Genomic DNA, 17,022 nt, shown 5'->3' on the forward strand with positions numbered 1-17,022 from the left:
GAATGGGGGGGAATAAAAAAGGGAAGGAATTAAAGGAGCAGGGACGAAGGACGAGGCAGCAAGCTGACAAAGCTCCGTGTTATTCGAGCTCCGTGGAGCGTTGTCGTAAATCCCTGCCAAGTTAAGTCAACGCGCTAAGTCGCTGACTTGGAGCCAAGGATGTAAGGATGCAGCGCTGCAAGGATTCAGTGTGTGTGCGTGTGTGTGTGTGCTGAGTGGTGCAGTGCATTACCCGATACCTAAGACCCAAGCCCAAGCCCAAGCACAAGCCCAAGACCAGATCCTGCCAGACATTCTCAGATGTGGCTGCAGCTGAATGAAATAAGTGCAACGTGGCGTATGAGCAACATTGGGCGAGGAGCTGACTTGACTTACTCCGCTGACACAAAGCGAATTTGTCGCTTTTAAGCGTTCTGAAGCAGGCCACATTTCATTTCAATACTTGCAGCTTGCGACTAGCATTTCATGTTAAATGAACGCATTTATTCCACAAGCTGCAGTTGCTGTTCCCAAGGACCCAAGGACCAAAAGACCCTGCAAGCGCATTGATTTGATAAGTGGCCGCATTTTGTTAAATCCTTCGAGGCCATAAGCTGGCAGCGTATTCATTCGACTGCGACTGGTGATGAATTCGAATCGCAGTGGCAATGAGAACGAAAACTGTTTGCCAGCTCTAAAGGGGTGAAGAAATTCATTAGGTTGACTGATGACCTAAGGGATAAGGCAGAATAACTTTAGAGCTAGGTCCTGGCTGATAAATAACAGCTTCCAAATAAATTGAGAATGGTTAATATTTCTTAAATCTTTAACAATGATTGTATTTAATAACAATACGGTAAAAAATAATTTAAGCAAGAAAATTTGGTTAAGCAAACCTAGTTGTAGGTTATTTAAGTTGTGAAAATCTAGATAAAAACAGACATAATTTCAAAACTTAACAAACACTTTGAAATCTTTTAAACACATAAACTAACAATACTTTAATCTTCGAAATCTCCAGACACTTCCAGCCAGACATAGTTATCATGACCATACAATATCCGCCCAGACCTCTTGCCTATTTACCTGCACTCCACTACCATCTTTCCACATTCTGAACATTCAATTTCATGGCAAGTTTAACATTTAACTTAACTACGATAAAAAACTTCGGAAAAACCTCAATTGCAGGCGGTGAACCCAAAAAAAAATGGGTCTTTGCATTACCAAAACAAACTCTGTCTGCATACGACATAAGCCGAAATTTACCCAAAACAATTTAGCGGGTAGCGCACAAGCCACACGAGCAAAAAATAAATTCAATTATTTGTGCAAATATTATGCAAATATCCGAGGAAGGCAAAACCAACACGAAAACGTGACATCTAAGGAACTTTTTGGGCGAGAGGCTCCACAGGTTGATGATTTACCTCATCGACCTGTTGTTGGCCTTTAAATGCAACTCAACTGCCTAAAAAATCGAGTGACAGGGCAAACAAAATGGCGGGACAAGTGCGGGGAAAAAGTGGGGCCTAAGACCCACCTTTTTGCTGTTTGGCTTTGGTTTTCGGTTTGTTCCCCGCGATTCAAACTTCATTTTGCATGTTTCATGTTTTCGACTGGTCTCTCTGCCCCCCGCCCCCGCCCCCTGATTTTGAGTTTGCTTTTTTCTCGACTATTTTGTCTGCGTTTGCCAACGTCAAACGTGCGGAAACGGAAATGGCTGCCATGGTGGGTGGGGCGTGTGTGTGTGTCTTTGGCTGCGTGTGTGGGCATAAATGTTTGCCTTGTTCCGTGCCTTCTTTTTCCCTTTTATGCAAACTGTTTGTGTGTGTGTGATTGTGTGTGCGAATCTGAATTGGAATTGCTCGAAATCCGATTGAAATGTTTGCTGTCCATGTTCGCTGGGCTCAGTCACAACTCCCAGGACTTTACAGCGTCAGAGTTCAGTCACATCGCCATTCCCCATTCCCCAGTCGCCAGTCGCCAACTCGTTGGCAGGATGAGTGTTCGGCTGTCGGGACAGTCAATCAGGCAGTCTGCCAAACAGTTTGTCAGTCGCTTTTGATATAGTTTTGAATGGCAGTCAATCCTGTTGGGCGGCACACTGCCGCAAAACTCCGGTTCGCTCTATTCATTTGATTGACGTTTTAACTACATCAAAATAAGAACTGGGAATCTCCAGTCTTGGGTTCATTGAGCCCTCCAACAGTGACCCCACCTTCTATCACCCCACCTCCTATCCCAGAAATGATAATCAACTCACAAGCATGCAATCGCAAAATGCATGGAGACACATTTTCAAACGATATGGCCGCGCAATTTGTTAATGACATTTTAAACGTTTTTAAATTACACACACGCCCCACCAGGTCCTTTAATTTCAGGCCCATATTCTAGTTAAGTGGGCGTTGTAACAAGGCATTGCTATACGGAAAAATGCAGGACCGGTTCCCAATCGCCCATTTAATTTGACATAATTGTAGTTTATTTACAAACAATAAAGTGAGCAAACATCTTGGTGGAGGTAGAATTATTGTCAAGAACAAGGTTTGAGAACATTTAATTTTACGATGAAAATGCTCCAAAGAAATTAGTAAGGAAGTTTAATAAACAATTTGTATTTCTAAAAGAAAATGGGAATTTGTTCTAGTTTTTGAAATATTTGAATTTATTTACAAAAATTATTTATAGGTTTTTTTTTTTCATTTAAGTATTCTAGCAAAAGGAAGAAAGCCGACAGAAAATTTTAATTTAAGCTTGACAAATATGTTGTTATTTTAATTTACTTAAATTAAATAAGCAACTCATATTTAAACTTTTATTTGATATTTAGTCCATTATTTAGTTATTTAGCTTCTATGAAACACATAATTAAAATTGACGAATGTTAACAAAAATGTTTTAAAACTGTTTTCACCTTAAATATATGCATATAATAACATTTGATAGTATTGACTTGTAATGCATTAATAATATACACATATTTAATACTTAAGCAAGCCTTAAAGTATAATTAATTGCTAATGATGGCAATTTGTCAATGGTTTTTTTCGCTTTATGAATGTGTTATCTAATTATATCACAGCGTAAACAAACAAATGCATAGAAAATATGTGGAGAGCTAATTAGGCTCGTACATCACATGACAACACACACAAGCTGGGCCATTTTCCCGACTTGTTTTTATTGCCGGCGACATTTGCAATGTTTCCCATTGAACGACAAGAGGACATCAAGTGAGTGCTTAGAGTGGCCATTAAAACGGACTTTTAATACGATTATCAACCGTAAAGTCAATGACTGCCATTTGCAGGATTTTCCTATTTACCCCTGCTCTAGGTAAACGAAACGTTGAAAAGAAATATGTCAGCTTAATGAGCCAACAACAGCGGCAGAATCTTAATAAACAAGGGCAGAGTAAACATAAACAAAGGGGCGAGTCAAAATGTTGGGACCTTCGCTCAGTTTTCCGACCTTAAATTTGCTGCTCACAAAAGTATGCAATGCATATTTTTTCCAACACAGAGTGCTAACAAAAAAGTGCAAACAACAGAAGGACAGAAAGAAAAGACGAAATGAAGGCAGGAAGAAATTACGGAAACAGGAAAACATAAACATGTTGCGACCCCAGCCATATTTCTCCATAAATTATGAGCTGGGAAATATTTCAAGGCGGCAGCAGAGGCAACTCAAGCCCGAGTAGCTATTATGCGTATTTACCAGCAGCGGCAGGGCGGCCAAAGACTAAGTCTGTCTGTTTATGCATATGCATGTTCCGCCCCCTTAACCCACTGGTGCACTCGAATTCGCCAGGCCGGAACGGCGAGAGTTGAATTTAAATAGAGCTAAACTTTGGCATAATGAGGCACCAGCATTCGCTACAGGTGCGAATGATGAAAGGTAAACGGTGGTGAGGTGGAGCTCTGCCAGAGCAACCAACTTAATTAGCAGTGTTTTTAAGTGATTCTGTTTAAATGAATAACAAGACAAGTGGCAATTACCAAGAAATTGGGCAGAATATATTATGAGTTGGCGCAAGGAAGCTAATGAAGAAGGTAAATGCTGCTGCTTGTAAGAGTAACTAATTGATTTATTGTTCGCCAACAAAAGAACATCTTATTATTATTATGTGTTTCCGGAAATGTATTTTAAAAATTTTATTATACCAGGAAATTTGAGGAATTAATAATTAAAACAGAGTTTGTTTGGCACAATAAAATATATACATTTAATACTCAAGCACGTTTGTTATTATTTATTTATTTTTTTTTAAATGTTTTAACATTAGAAGTGAAGCAAGTATAGTTAAGTAATATTTATTATTGTGCCACATCAGTTGTGTGTTAACTATTTTGATTATTAAAGCACCGTCGCACAACATAGTCAATAGTGACAAAAGTGAAAGAATAATTTGGTAGTTTATGTCCTACACCCTTTCCGTCTCAATGAGTTTATTTCTAACCCATTACTGTCAGCACAGTCCATTACACTCGAATTTAATTCCCAATTGTCGCATTCAACTCTGGCATCCATCCTCATCAGAATTCAGACAACAGTCAAGGCAGTTAGGCCGGCCCTAAAAATTGGGGAACAGTAACCCCAAAGCTGCCACAAAACAAATGTTACACATGCCCCCCAAGACTCCGCCGCATAAATTTTAAAACAATTAGTTTCAATTTTGAAATCCACAACCAAATAAACCGGGCAACACCTACCGTCCTTTTGCCCGAATGACTTTCTGCTATTAAGTCATGTTCACTTTCGCATTCCCTTTGATATGGGCTACCTCTCTGATATTCAAAAACTCCTGTTTCGAAGGGTTGTTTGTTTTTCGCAGGGGTGGAAGCGGGCGAAAGTGGGTGGACAACGTGCTGCTGCCTAATGAATTTTGCAAGGACTCGCGCTGATTGTTTAGGTGTAAGGATTTCGTAATGAGCAGCGATCTGAGGGTTCAGGGACAGGGAAAAGGAAATCACACACGGTGTTACGGCGAAATGTATCCTGTCGCCCCGCAAACTCGACTATCAACGTGTCGCCATCGCAGTTTGTCCTTTTCCCCAGCCATCCTATCCGCATTTCAGATTTCCATTAACGCATTTGCATAAATATTTACATATATGACTCGCTCTGTCTTTGGGGGTATCTGTGTCTATCCCTCCTGACTTTAAAATGTTTCGCCATTTCGTTGAGGGAAAATATGGTGGAAGCTTGTAAACATGGCAAGGTAACAACTTGTCTGGCAGCCCCTTTCATATTTTGCGTTTGTCCCTTTCGGCTAATGAATTTAACATAAACTTCTTCATCATTCCCTAAAAAATTTATACATGTTATGTTCAGCTTTTAAAAAATACCAAGGAAAAGCAGAACAAAATGATTCGACAGGAAGGAAACCAGAAGCATTTAAAATTATACAAGAATTTAAGCTTGGAAAAACACATAATATAGATATATAGTAATTTTACCGATATAAACGGTGTTATAGCATACTTTTAGTCTGTTTGATTGACATTTAAAAATGTAAAACGAAAGTAATGTTTTTAAAATCAGAAGATATTAAATATTGAAAACTTTTAGTGTTTGCCTCTTTTAATTTTAACAGTTCTAAGGTATTTCTTTGCAACGTATTTTTAAATAATATTCAAAGAATTCCGTTTAGGCATGCAAACTCAAATTCCACGAAATTAGCATAAGGAAGGAAAACCCAGCGTATTCGAGATCTCTTTTGTTCGTCAGTCAGCCAGCTAGTCAGTCAGTCAAGGCAAACACGAATTTAGTTTGCAAATCAGTCAACACAGACAGATACACTATATATGTATAGAAGATATATGTACTCGCATGTAAATGTGCTTGTGCAGATTGAGCAACAATTTCAACAGTCTGCCAACAATGTGAAGGGAAAAGTTTACACAAGACTGAGACAGAGACCAAACAAAAGCCGAACAAAAAGCAAAAGCAATTACAAAGGCCAACGGTGGGGGGTGGAAAGTGGGCGGAAAATGGGGGTGCTGGGCGGATAAGCCTCAACCAAAGTTGGGCCAAGAAAATCAAACGAAAATTCCAAATTAAACTCATTTAAATGGCATACGATGCTGTCTGCTTTCCCTTTCTTCGCTCTTCGTCCTTCGTCCTGCGACGCTCTCATCGCTTGTCATGTAAGTCATGTTAATGTCATTGTAAAACGGCATGTCGCCCAGGGGGGCGTGGCATGCGGCTGATGCTACCGCCGCAGCTATATCTGCCACATAGCTACCTCTTCTGCTGTCGGTGGTTGATTGACATCGCCAACTCAAAGGGAGGCAGGCAGGCTCGGCTCGGCTCGGCTCGTTCATCGATTTGATATGAAAATTGCCTGGAATTATTGAATTAACATATGCTCGAGTTGAGCTCAAGCATTTGCCCCTGCCACGCCCCCGTCACGCCCCCATCTCTTTCGTTGAGTGCGTGTGTGTGTGGTGGCATCTTATTACCAAAAGCGAATTAGGCATGATTGATTGCATTGAGCAATAATGATTTGTCTGTGCGCTTAGTTCTGCAGATGGGGGAAATTCTCTCAATTTTGTGACAAACGGAACAATTTATTTACCCAAACGTGTACAATTTTTGCATTTGTGATCGGTTGCTATGAGATCAGTAGATATTCACATTTTTATTAGGCTTTTACTATCACTTTGGGAATGCCTCCAATTTTTTTTTCCTCGCATTTATTATGTATTATTTATGCATTTATACAAATCAATTAAAATCTTACGCTACTCACCAATTAATAACATGTGTGTCAGCCTCTTTCTGATAAGAGGTCTTTGCCAACAACTTTTTTAAGAGCAAATCGAGTGCTAGTGCGTCAGACGCTTATAATTTCTTGAAGGGGAATGATGAGCAAACTGATCTCGTTAGCTCTTGTCGCGTTTGTACTCTGCCACAATGGGTTTTGTGGCAGCTCCTAGATGAACCCATGGGCATGCCGCCATCCCGAGAACCACTTTTTGAATGGCAGGCTTACACAATGGAACGGTTTTTTATTGCGGAGGAAAACTAATCCACAAAAGTAAGAAAAGGATCATTTTAGGCAATGTTCTAACAGCTGCCCACTGCGTTAAGGGAAGAAACTATTTGAAGTGCATGTTCTGATCGGAACAAATGAGGGATAATCAGATTGATGCTTAAACTACCTTAGAACCGTTCACTTGAGGGAGTACGACAGGTCGTGCTCTGCTAAAATATGCACATGCTGGAATATGATGCGGTTTACAAACGTAAGTTAGTAAAAAACGAGGATGGAAGCTAACTTCCGGAAGCCGAAGTTTTAATACCCTTGCAGACTTTGCAGACTGAGTGAAATATCTTAAAATTTAAAGCGATTTCACCCTGTTGTTTCTTTGGGAGCTATAGCATATAGACGTCCGATCGGCACTAGCTTTTGTCAATAGCTTTTACAGAGCGCGAAATATCTTCTTCTTGCAAATTATATCAAATTGTTCCTTATATCCAATTGTTCCTATGGGAGCTATAGGATATAGACGTCTGAGCCCGAAATATCTTCTTCTTGCAAATTATATCCAATTGTTCCTCATATCCAATTGTTCCTATGAGAGCTATATGAAATAGACGTCTGATCGCTTTTCAAACATAATCAGCGTACACATGTTTAAGGACGACTGTGAAAGTTTGAGATCGCTAGCTTTTAAACTGAGCTCGCAAACAGTATTGAAACAGACAGACAGACGGACGACTCCCCTATAGATCCTGATAAAGAATATATATTACTTACTCCCCTTCACTGCGTTACAAACTTCTGACAAAAATTATAATACATAGGGTACAACAAATTCAAAATAAAGATAAGTTTATCACTCATTGAAGTTGAATTTTGTATATTGTAAAAAATCATTTTTGTATTTTGTAAAAAATTATCTCTAAAAAGTAAAAGGGTATATTGTTTACTTGGAAAGGTAGAATAAAGCTTTGCCGACCTCTCAAAGTATATGTATGAATATAGGCTTGATCAAGTTCACTAGCCGAGTCGATCCCGTATCCGTAAAAACGTCGAGATCTCGTTAGCTATACGATTTAAAAGACAGGCTCTAGTTATGCCAATCTTTTTCAAAGTTTGGGACAAACTTTTTCAAACTCTTTAGGAACATGTTCGAGGCCAGTTATTAGGCGGTATATGCTTTTACCGTATATTTTTCGACTTTAAAAATCTTTCAGAAGATATTTAAGTCAAATATTAAAGTAGGCAGTGACGTCACTGCAATATAATATATGTTTTTACCTATGCTTTGCGTGCGAATATTTTTACTGGTGCCATCTGCCGGAGGTCGAATCTCTCACAGATTAAAATATTATCGCAATTTTCTTTTGGTTTCCGATGAATCTAATTTCGCTTAGTTTTATGTGTAAATATAAAAATAATGTTTCTCATGGATTTTTTTCAGCTCCTGAGAATTATTTCATCTGGTGCTTAAATGCGTTTGGGAGACATAACGTGTCTAAAATCTCGTAGTCATCTTATTATGATCCGGTTTAAAGACTTTTCTCTGTGTTACCTCAAAAGCTTTAGCTATGTCGGCTTAAACGCAATTTGGTAGAATACTAAATAGTGTTTTTAATATATTAAAAAAATTGAGCTTGAGCGAGCACCTATCTGATAAGACCCCTTATTGGCTTTCTCCTCAGACTTTGAATGAAGCGCGTTGAGTGCTAGTTAGTCAGTCGCTTAGAATATTTTGAAGGGAAATGATGTGCGGATTGAAATCGTTAGGTCTTATCGCGTTGGTGCTTTGCCACAATGGGTTTGCTCAGTTTCTGGACGAAAGGTGCGACGACCCATTCCCGATTGAAATGAGAATAGCAAGGGGGCACCCCGCCCCATCGAGACTCACAACTTGGATGGCAGGCTTATACAATGGATCGTCTTTTGAATGCGGAGCAACACTAATTCACAAAAGTGAAGAGAACCGCTTTTAAGCTGTAATCAAATATTTAATTTTACTGCTTTTAGGCTACGTTCTAACAGCTGCTCACTGCGTATATGAATACTCATTGGCTGAAGTGTAAGTTCCACTCTGACATGGACCAAATTGAACTCAGATTGATATATAAACTATCTTAGATCCGTTCACCTGCTCTCATGAAAAATGCCCACACGTCGAGCGTCTCAATGTTACCGCAATTATAGTGCATCCCGAATTTCATTCCTACGATTCCTCACATGATATCGCTCTGTTGAGATTGGAGCATGAAGTGATTTACAAACGTGAGTTAGTTATGACAACTAAAAAAAAAACTTGAAGTTTATATACAGCTATAGAAAATATAAGAAACCAGTTACTCAGCTTACAAATTTCGAACTAAATATTTCCCCATAAAACATTTTATTGGTTACCTATGGTATCAGCTTAAAGAGTTCCAAAACCAATTTTCCTAGTTTGAGAATGGTTTCACTCTGATATTTTCGGAAAAAACGTTAAATTTTTTTTTCTGGTTTTAGGAACATGTTGTTTATTTTTTTGTTTTCATTTATTGAAGAAATATTTGTACCCGACTTCACACCAAATGGAACTCGTAGTCTTGTAATTATTTGGTAGGTGTTAAACATAGTGCTTATTTGAAGTGAGAAATAGTTTTATTATGTTCATCATTTTTGAAAATTTAAGAAATTGATTTAAACAAAATGCATTATAAAGTACAAACCCGGCCTTAGTTTTTCGCTTTAAGTAGTTTAAGATAGCTCTAAAACTGAGAAAGTCGGAAATGTTTCCTTGATTAGTTGCAAAGTTTGAACTAAAACTAAAGTACCGTTAGCAGGGTAAAGAAATGTTTTATTTTTAATGCTTTGCTTCTCTGCAGTCTACATCCGCCCAATTTCCATCATTGTGGATGAGATGGTAACTACGGATGGCGTGCAGACACTCTCCGCTTTTGGCTGGGGTAAAACACACGAAGAAGCAGAAAGCAGAATTCTAAATACCCTCGAACTACAGCGACGTAGCGATGACAAGTGCCATTATATTAAGAAGAACCAGTTCTGCGCCGGCAGCAATAATGGCGGCGACAGTTGCAAGGGAGATTCTGGAGGTCCGGTGGCGGCCAGTTATTCCTACAGAGGAAAGGACAGATATGTTCAGTTCGGAGTGGTGAGCAACGGCGTGAAATCCTGCAATGACAGCGCAGTCTACACAGACGTGAATGCCTACAAGTACTGGATAGCCAACACGGTGCTGGAGACCGAAACGAGACTCTTGACCGAACACTGCGGAAGCGACTGGGGAAGTGGAATTCTTGTTCGCCTATGGGAGATTTCCCTGTTTGAGCACAATTTCACTGGCGCACTCATCACTAGCCGTAAGTAGATTTGAAATCAGCTTGTTCGTTAACTAATATATTTGTTTCCTAAGGGTTTGACGTGACTGTTGCCAGTGCGTTCCCCAATGATATACATGAGATGTAGGTGGTAACACAAAGTTTATTACACAAATATTTTTCCATTTATACTTGCTAATGTGAAACCCATATTTTTCTATACAGAAAAGTGGAAACCGAATATCTTGGCAGATATGATATAGACTGGTTTTACAAACATCCGCAGTTCAAGCATTCAGCAGGGTCAACGAAAAATAATAAGCTAGCTAAGAATGTGCCAGACTCAGGTAACTAAATTAACCAAATTAATGGCCTCCTCTCTATAACAAAATTACATTTTTAGTACTTGTCAAACCGATCTGCATGGGATTGAACATTGCTGCCCCTATGACGTGGACTGCCATGCTCTACAGTTCCAACGATAAAGTTGCAGACACTCAAAGTGTGGCTTTGCATAGGATCGATAATGCAGCCTGCTCCAGGAAAATTGGAATACATGTAGAGCCCAATCAATTTTGCGTCGACAAACCTGACGAATCAATGTACATGCCCTATGATACACCTGGTTCTGTAGTGGCTACTGTTGGAACGATCAATGGTGTCGAAAAATATTTGCTTACTGGCCTCATAAGCCTTGTTAAGGATGGTGTAATCGTCATTACAAATATTCAAGACCACGAGAAGTGGATTGCGAATGAGTTAAAGTATTGAGGAGTGCATATACCACTATTATTATGAAATGAAAATTTTAATAAATAAACATTTCAATTGAATCCATAACCAGAAAATCTTAAATATTAAGCTCTTATGCCCGACCTATTTTTAGACCCGCAAATATTAGAGTAATAGGATATAAGATTCCTTTTTTGACCCTTTGAGGTATATCTTGATCAGGTTCACTACCGAGTCGATCCAGATATCTCTGTCTGTCTCTCCGAATGAACGTCGAGATTTTTGGAAGCTATATGAGGCAAGTTTGGGAACTCAAAAGCAAGCAAAGCCAAGCCTTTTTTTAAGTTTGGCCACGTAAAACTCTGTAGACATATTTATGGTTGCGGCCAAATATTAAATGTTTATTTGGTCTGTTTTTATCGACATTCCTAAAATGTTCAAATTTAATAAGTTATTTTAGAAGTTATTTAAAAATAAAAGTCAACGTCCAATTAGGTTTTCTTTTTGTTGTACAGCTTTAAAATAAGTACCAATAATTATAAACTATTAAATTAAATCTTTCAGAGATCAAAAGATTATCACATTTTTTTTCTACAAATGCGTTTAAATTTTGATTTGAATTAAATTGTGTATATGTGTAAGAGAATCAAAATGTTTTGAACGAATTGATAAGTTCATGAATGGGTCTTTAAATGAGTCGTGTCTATATAGTCTCTTATCATACTGATCCGACTTAAATATTTCGATCTGTGTAACATCAGCAGCTTTAAATTACGTCGGCTTTTACGCGTAATGGTAGAGTAATAAATATTCTCCGATCATTTAAAAGCGGAATCTAATCTTTAATTGTTTACGTGTATGCGAGCATCTTTCTGATAAGAGGACTTGTTTGCTTTCTCCTGAGACTGTTTTCAGATCGGACCGAGTACTAGTTAGTCAGTCGACTAAAATCTTCTGAAGCGAAATGAATTGCGGGTCGATCTTGATAGCTCTTGCTGCGTTAGTACTTTGCCACAATGGACTTGGCCAGCTCCTGGACGAGAGCTGTGACGGACCGTTGCCAATAACCTTGAAAATGACACATGCGGAGCCCGCCAGACCACGAACCACTTTTTGGATGGCAGGCCTATACAATGGGACTGAATTCTATTGCGGAGGAACTCTTGTTCACAAAAGTAAGGCAAGGAAAATTTAAGCTGCGATCATCTTTAAAAGTTTACTGCTTTTAGGCTACGTTCTAACAGCTGCACACTGCGTAAAAGACAGAACACTTGCTGAAGTGTAAGTACCATTCTGACATTGGCCAAAAGAGAAAAACTGCTAATAATGTTTAAACTATCCTAGAACGGTTCACTTGGGGGAGTACGACAGGTCGTGCTCTGCTAAAATATGCACACACGTCGAGCGTCGTAATGTTTCCGCGATTATAGTGCATCCAAAATATGACAATCTAAACATCATAAATGATATAGCCCTGTTGAGACTGGAACAGGAAGTGATTTTCAAACGTGAGTAATTAACAAACAAGAAAGTAAGCAAACATCGGCAAGCCGAAGCTCATATACTCTTGCAGCTACAGCAAAAACGAAATATTCTTTAAGACCTCTAAATTTGGATTTATATGCGTAATTGTTAAAAGCATTGAAGGTATATTGATTTTCAGCTAAATTCTTATGGCATATATGATATGAAAATTAAAATAAGGACAGTTTATTTTTTTTTTGGTAATATACCTTAAAATAGTCCGATATTGATAAAATTGAAGCCATAATTCAGAAATAGTAACAAATTTTTATATCTCGAAGAACTTAAAAAAAATTTAAAAACAGCAAAGCTTTAAATTTATTTCCTTTTTACGCCGATTGTTTCTATGGGAGCTATATGCTATATGCTATATAGTCGTCCGAACCGGCTTGTTTCGACTTATATACTACCTGCAATAGGAAGACAACTTTTGGTAAAGTGTCATGCAGAAAGCTTCAAAACTGAGTTGGCGTAGAAACGGAAGGACAGACGGATGGACATGGCTTGATCGACTGTTCTAGTGATGAAGAAGTCAAGAATTTATAAACTTTATAGGGTCCTTCACTGCGTTGCAAACTTCTGACTGAAATTATAATACCCTTTGCAAGGGTATAAAAACAAAGAGGATAAAATGCTTGTTTTCTTTTCCTGTTTGCAGTCTACATTCGTCCAATTTGCATCATTGTGGATGAGGTGGTTACTTTGGACGGAGTGCAGACATTTTCTGCTTTCGGCTGGGGTAAAACACACGAAGAAGAAGAAAGCAGAATTCTAAAAACCCTCGAACTACAGCGACTTGGCAATGATAAGTGCTATTCAAATAATGTGAACCAGATCTGTGCCGGCAGTAATAATGGCGGCGACACCTGTAAAGGAGATTCCGGCGGTCCGCTGGCAGCCAGTTTTCCCTACATGGGAAAGGATAGGTATGTTCAGCTTGGAGTGGTGAGCTACGGCGAGATAAATTGCAAGAGCAACGGAGTCTACACAGACGTGAATGCCTACAAGTACTGGATAGCCAACACGGTGTTGGAGGCCGAAACGAGACTTTTGACCGAACACTGCGGAAGCGATTGGGGAAGTGGAATTCTTGTTCGCCTATGGGAGATTTCCCTGTTTGAGCACAATTTCACTGGCGCACTCATCACTAGCCGTAAGTAGATTTGAAATCAGTTATTGCGCTTAGTATTATTTTATTTTGTTTACTAAGGATTTGTCGTGACTGTTGCAAGTGCTTTTCCCAAGGATATACATAAAATGTAAGTCGTAAAAAAACGTTTAAAATGCAGGGTAACGAAAATATCTTTGCAGCAAAGTGGAAACCAGATATCTTGACAGCTATGATGTTGATTGGTTCCACAAACACCCGCAATTCACGTATTCGGCAGGGAAAATACAGAACAACATTGCTGTGATCAAATTAGCTAAGGCTGTGCCAGACTCAGGTAGCTAAATTAATCAATTTAATGGGCATAATAATATAAGTAACATAACAAAATTTCATTTTTAGTGCTTGTGAAACCGATCTGCATGGGACTGAACATTGCTGCCCCAATGACGTGGACTGCCATGCTCTATAGTTTCAACAATCAATTTATGGGCACTCAAAGTGTTGCTTTGAAGAGGATCGATAATGCAGCCTGCTCCAGGAAGATTGGTATACCTGTGAAACCCAACCAACTTTGTGTCGACAAACCAAACGAAGCAATTTATGCGCCTTATGATACCCCTGGTTCTGTAATAGCTACTTCTGGTACGATCAACGGTGTCGAAAAATATTTGCTTGCTGGCCTTATTAGCCATGTTAAGGATGGTGTGATCGTCATTACAAATATTCAAGACCACGAGAAGTGGATAGCGAATGAGCTGAAATATTAATCAATGCTTACACATTACTTTTAATGCAATAAAACGCGAATAATCCAAAATTCCATATTAAGCATGTTGCCTAGAACTCCCATTTGTTGAACTTTTGAGCTGGCCAATTTTTTTTCTTGAAAAAACAACAACGCTTATCTCATAAATGAGTAATGGTGTCCGTTGTCATTGAAGAAGTAATTAAACTTTTGATCGCAAAACCTTATCAATTAAAGGCAGACGAATTTATATACGAGTATTAAGAGTGAGTAGATGTGAGTACTTGATTTAAACATAAGTATATATTATATTTGAAATTTTGTATGCCATTTTCATATTTGTCCTACATCTAAAAAAAAAAAAATATAAATATGCAAAACCGTAGGTTTGGTTTAAATTTTTAAGCATTGCGAACATTTATATTTTTTTGTTGCCTTTGGAAACTTGAGGCATCAGCGAAGAGGAAGTACAATTTCGGGCTTGTTTTGCTAAGAGTTGACTTTAAGTCCAAACGATGTGTACTGAATGACTTCTTTACTCCAAGCTATAAGCTCTCAGAGGCTTTTAAACTTTGAAACAGATTGACAGCATCTTACGCTGGTGTCTTGTTTATTGTTAGCTCGTCCTTATACGAAAATAGTTTCGTTTTCACCTGACCCACTTTCACTTGTACTTGGGATCTCTGAATTGAGTTGTTGGAAAAAGTTTTGGCCGAGAACTTACCTCGAATCGATGCGCTGCAAATAGTCGAGTCGGCTCAAATGCAATTCGCGCAAATGAAACAAGTTGAGAAAGGCGACGGCCGGCAGTTGGGAAAAACGATTTCCACCCAGGTTCAAATAGGTGAGGTTCGAAAGTTTGGAGAGCTGCTGGGTGGGCACCATCTGCAATAAAAAGCGAAAAAGTAGCATTTTATTTAGAGAGCATTCAAAACCAAAATGAAAAGTTTGGCCCTTTTGGATCCTATTAAACATTAATGCGAGCCACTCAGCTTCAAAAACGTTTTGCGGTTTGTAGAAGTAGCTGTCCTTCAACTCAAAAAATGAACACTAAACAGTAAAAGAGGAAATCAATAGAAAAGCGTTGCTTAAGCGACTGCAACGGAAACGGAAACGCGCGTCATGTACTTCCCCATTTCCCCTATTTTTTTTTGTGTTCCATCACTCGCTGCCCAGCAAATACGTCTGTGTTTTTGGAGGGCAATAAAATCAATCTTGCAACGAATTTGTTACAACTACTGAGACAGCTTCGAGGAGAGTGTGGCATGCATAAAAGAAAAGGCTTCCTTTTTTCGGAAGGAGAGGGCCAAAAGCTTTTGGCTGTAATTTTGGCCGCCACTTGTGTTCACCTTCCTCCACACCCATTACTCGTCATTCGTCTCCCTTTTTCCTTTCTCCGCTTTCTCCGATTATTCCCCCTGCTTCTCTCTCCCCAAACTTTCTCTCCCCTAGCGTGTCGGAAGCTACGTGCCAGTCGTCCGGACACGAATACACTCCGCGATAACGTAATGAACTTCTGGGTGGGGGGAAAAACCAGGGGATGGCGGAAAAAAATAAAGAAAAATGAACAGAGAAAGGAGAAAACAGAAAGGGGGAGAAAGCCAAGTGTGTGGCAAATGAATTCAAATGCTGGCCAAAAGCTCATAAGGCAGCGAAAATGGATGAAAATTAAAAGGCATTACGCATACGCAATGTAGGCCATGCCGGGCAACTGTTTAACCAAATAGCAACACTTTTTAGCCCCCATTATTTATACTGCAGCCCCCTAGACTTTTTTTTATTTCTCTGTGGGTGTTTTCATGTTGGCACTGCACTCAAAGGAAAACCGGCGACTGCTGGACTAATTAAAAGGCTTTTCCCGTTCTCGTACCCTTTCCCAGCAAATTCTTGACGCAGAGCAGCGTGAAAAAGGCTTGAGTAGAAACTTGAAAAAAAGAGAGAAGACCCAGAAAAGAAAATGAAATCATATTGACTTTGATGTTCCAATTTAATTTCCTATTTGTTCTTGCAAGAGAAATACAGAAGCAAAAAATATTGAAAATGTGAAAACAAGAGCTAATTGTCAAGAAATTTGTAAGGCATTAGGTAAATAAATCTCTAAGCAAGCAATGTTTTACTTAACAAAAAAAAAAAAAACTTAACCTTTTAAAAGACCACATTTTTAAAATTCAAATTTGTACAGTCCACACCTGCTAAAATTCTCAGACAAAAAAACATAAAATTTCCAGCAAAACGATTTCGCAGTTGTGCAACCGTTTGCAAAATTTATGCATCAAAATACAAACAAAACTGAATGAAAAATTACAAATAAATATATTCGGATGTATGCTCTCAACAAAAATAAAGCGAAATATGGTTTTATTGAAACTTTATGCGAATATTTTTGCAATTATTCCGTTTAATCTGAGAGTTTGTGTACACTTAATGCAAAATCAAAGCCCACAACAGAGAGTACAAATAGACACATCTCACTCCATTCATCAGCAAATATTTAAGTTGAATTATGAAAATGTAAAATTGTTCAAAAGTTATTTCAATCTGTGCTATTGAAATAATATGAATTTGTTTGTACAGATAAGAGACTGAGAGGCTAAATAAATGGATAGGAAAAATGGATTTGCATTTT

At 38.6% G+C, this 17,022-nt stretch overlaps 3 protein-coding genes across 4 annotated transcripts in view; 2 read left to right on the top strand and 1 right to left on the bottom strand.

The window, feature by feature from the left end:
• Positions 1–17,022, bottom strand: part of LOC128256728 (protein flightless-1 homolog) — a 94,950-nt gene that overhangs the window by 3,787 nt on the left and 74,141 nt on the right. The window contains exon 4 of one of the 2 annotated variants that reach the window (XM_052987261.1): positions 15,121–15,281. In XM_052987261.1, the coding sequence (XP_052843221.1) occupies positions 15,121–15,281 (161 nt within the window). Of the gene's footprint in view, positions 1–15,120; positions 15,282–17,022 lie in introns of those variants that run through there. The other variant, XM_052987262.1, reaches the window with a different exon arrangement.
• On the top strand, positions 8,677–11,117 carry LOC128256731 (uncharacterized). Its single transcript, XM_052987264.1, has 7 exons — positions 8,677–8,929; positions 8,984–9,035; positions 9,095–9,238; positions 9,832–10,326; positions 10,380–10,428; positions 10,510–10,631; positions 10,688–11,117. Exons 2-7 carry the CDS (start codon positions 9,014–9,016, stop codon positions 11,053–11,055), a joined length of 1,200 nt encoding a protein of 399 aa, XP_052843224.1. The 5' UTR covers positions 8,677–8,929; positions 8,984–9,013; the 3' UTR covers positions 11,056–11,117.
• On the top strand, positions 11,940–14,473 carry LOC128256730 (serine protease 45-like). The gene is made up of 7 exons (XM_052987263.1): positions 11,940–12,191; positions 12,246–12,297; positions 12,361–12,524; positions 13,199–13,693; positions 13,751–13,799; positions 13,852–13,985; positions 14,051–14,473. Exons 1-7 carry the CDS (start codon positions 11,981–11,983, stop codon positions 14,416–14,418), a joined length of 1,473 nt encoding a protein of 490 aa, XP_052843223.1. The 5' UTR covers positions 11,940–11,980; the 3' UTR covers positions 14,419–14,473.

This window comes from Drosophila gunungcola, assembly GCF_025200985.1.
Source record: "Drosophila gunungcola strain Sukarami chromosome 2R unlocalized genomic scaffold, Dgunungcola_SK_2 000027F, whole genome shotgun sequence".
In the NCBI taxonomy this organism is placed as follows: domain Eukaryota; kingdom Metazoa; phylum Arthropoda; class Insecta; order Diptera; family Drosophilidae; genus Drosophila; species Drosophila gunungcola.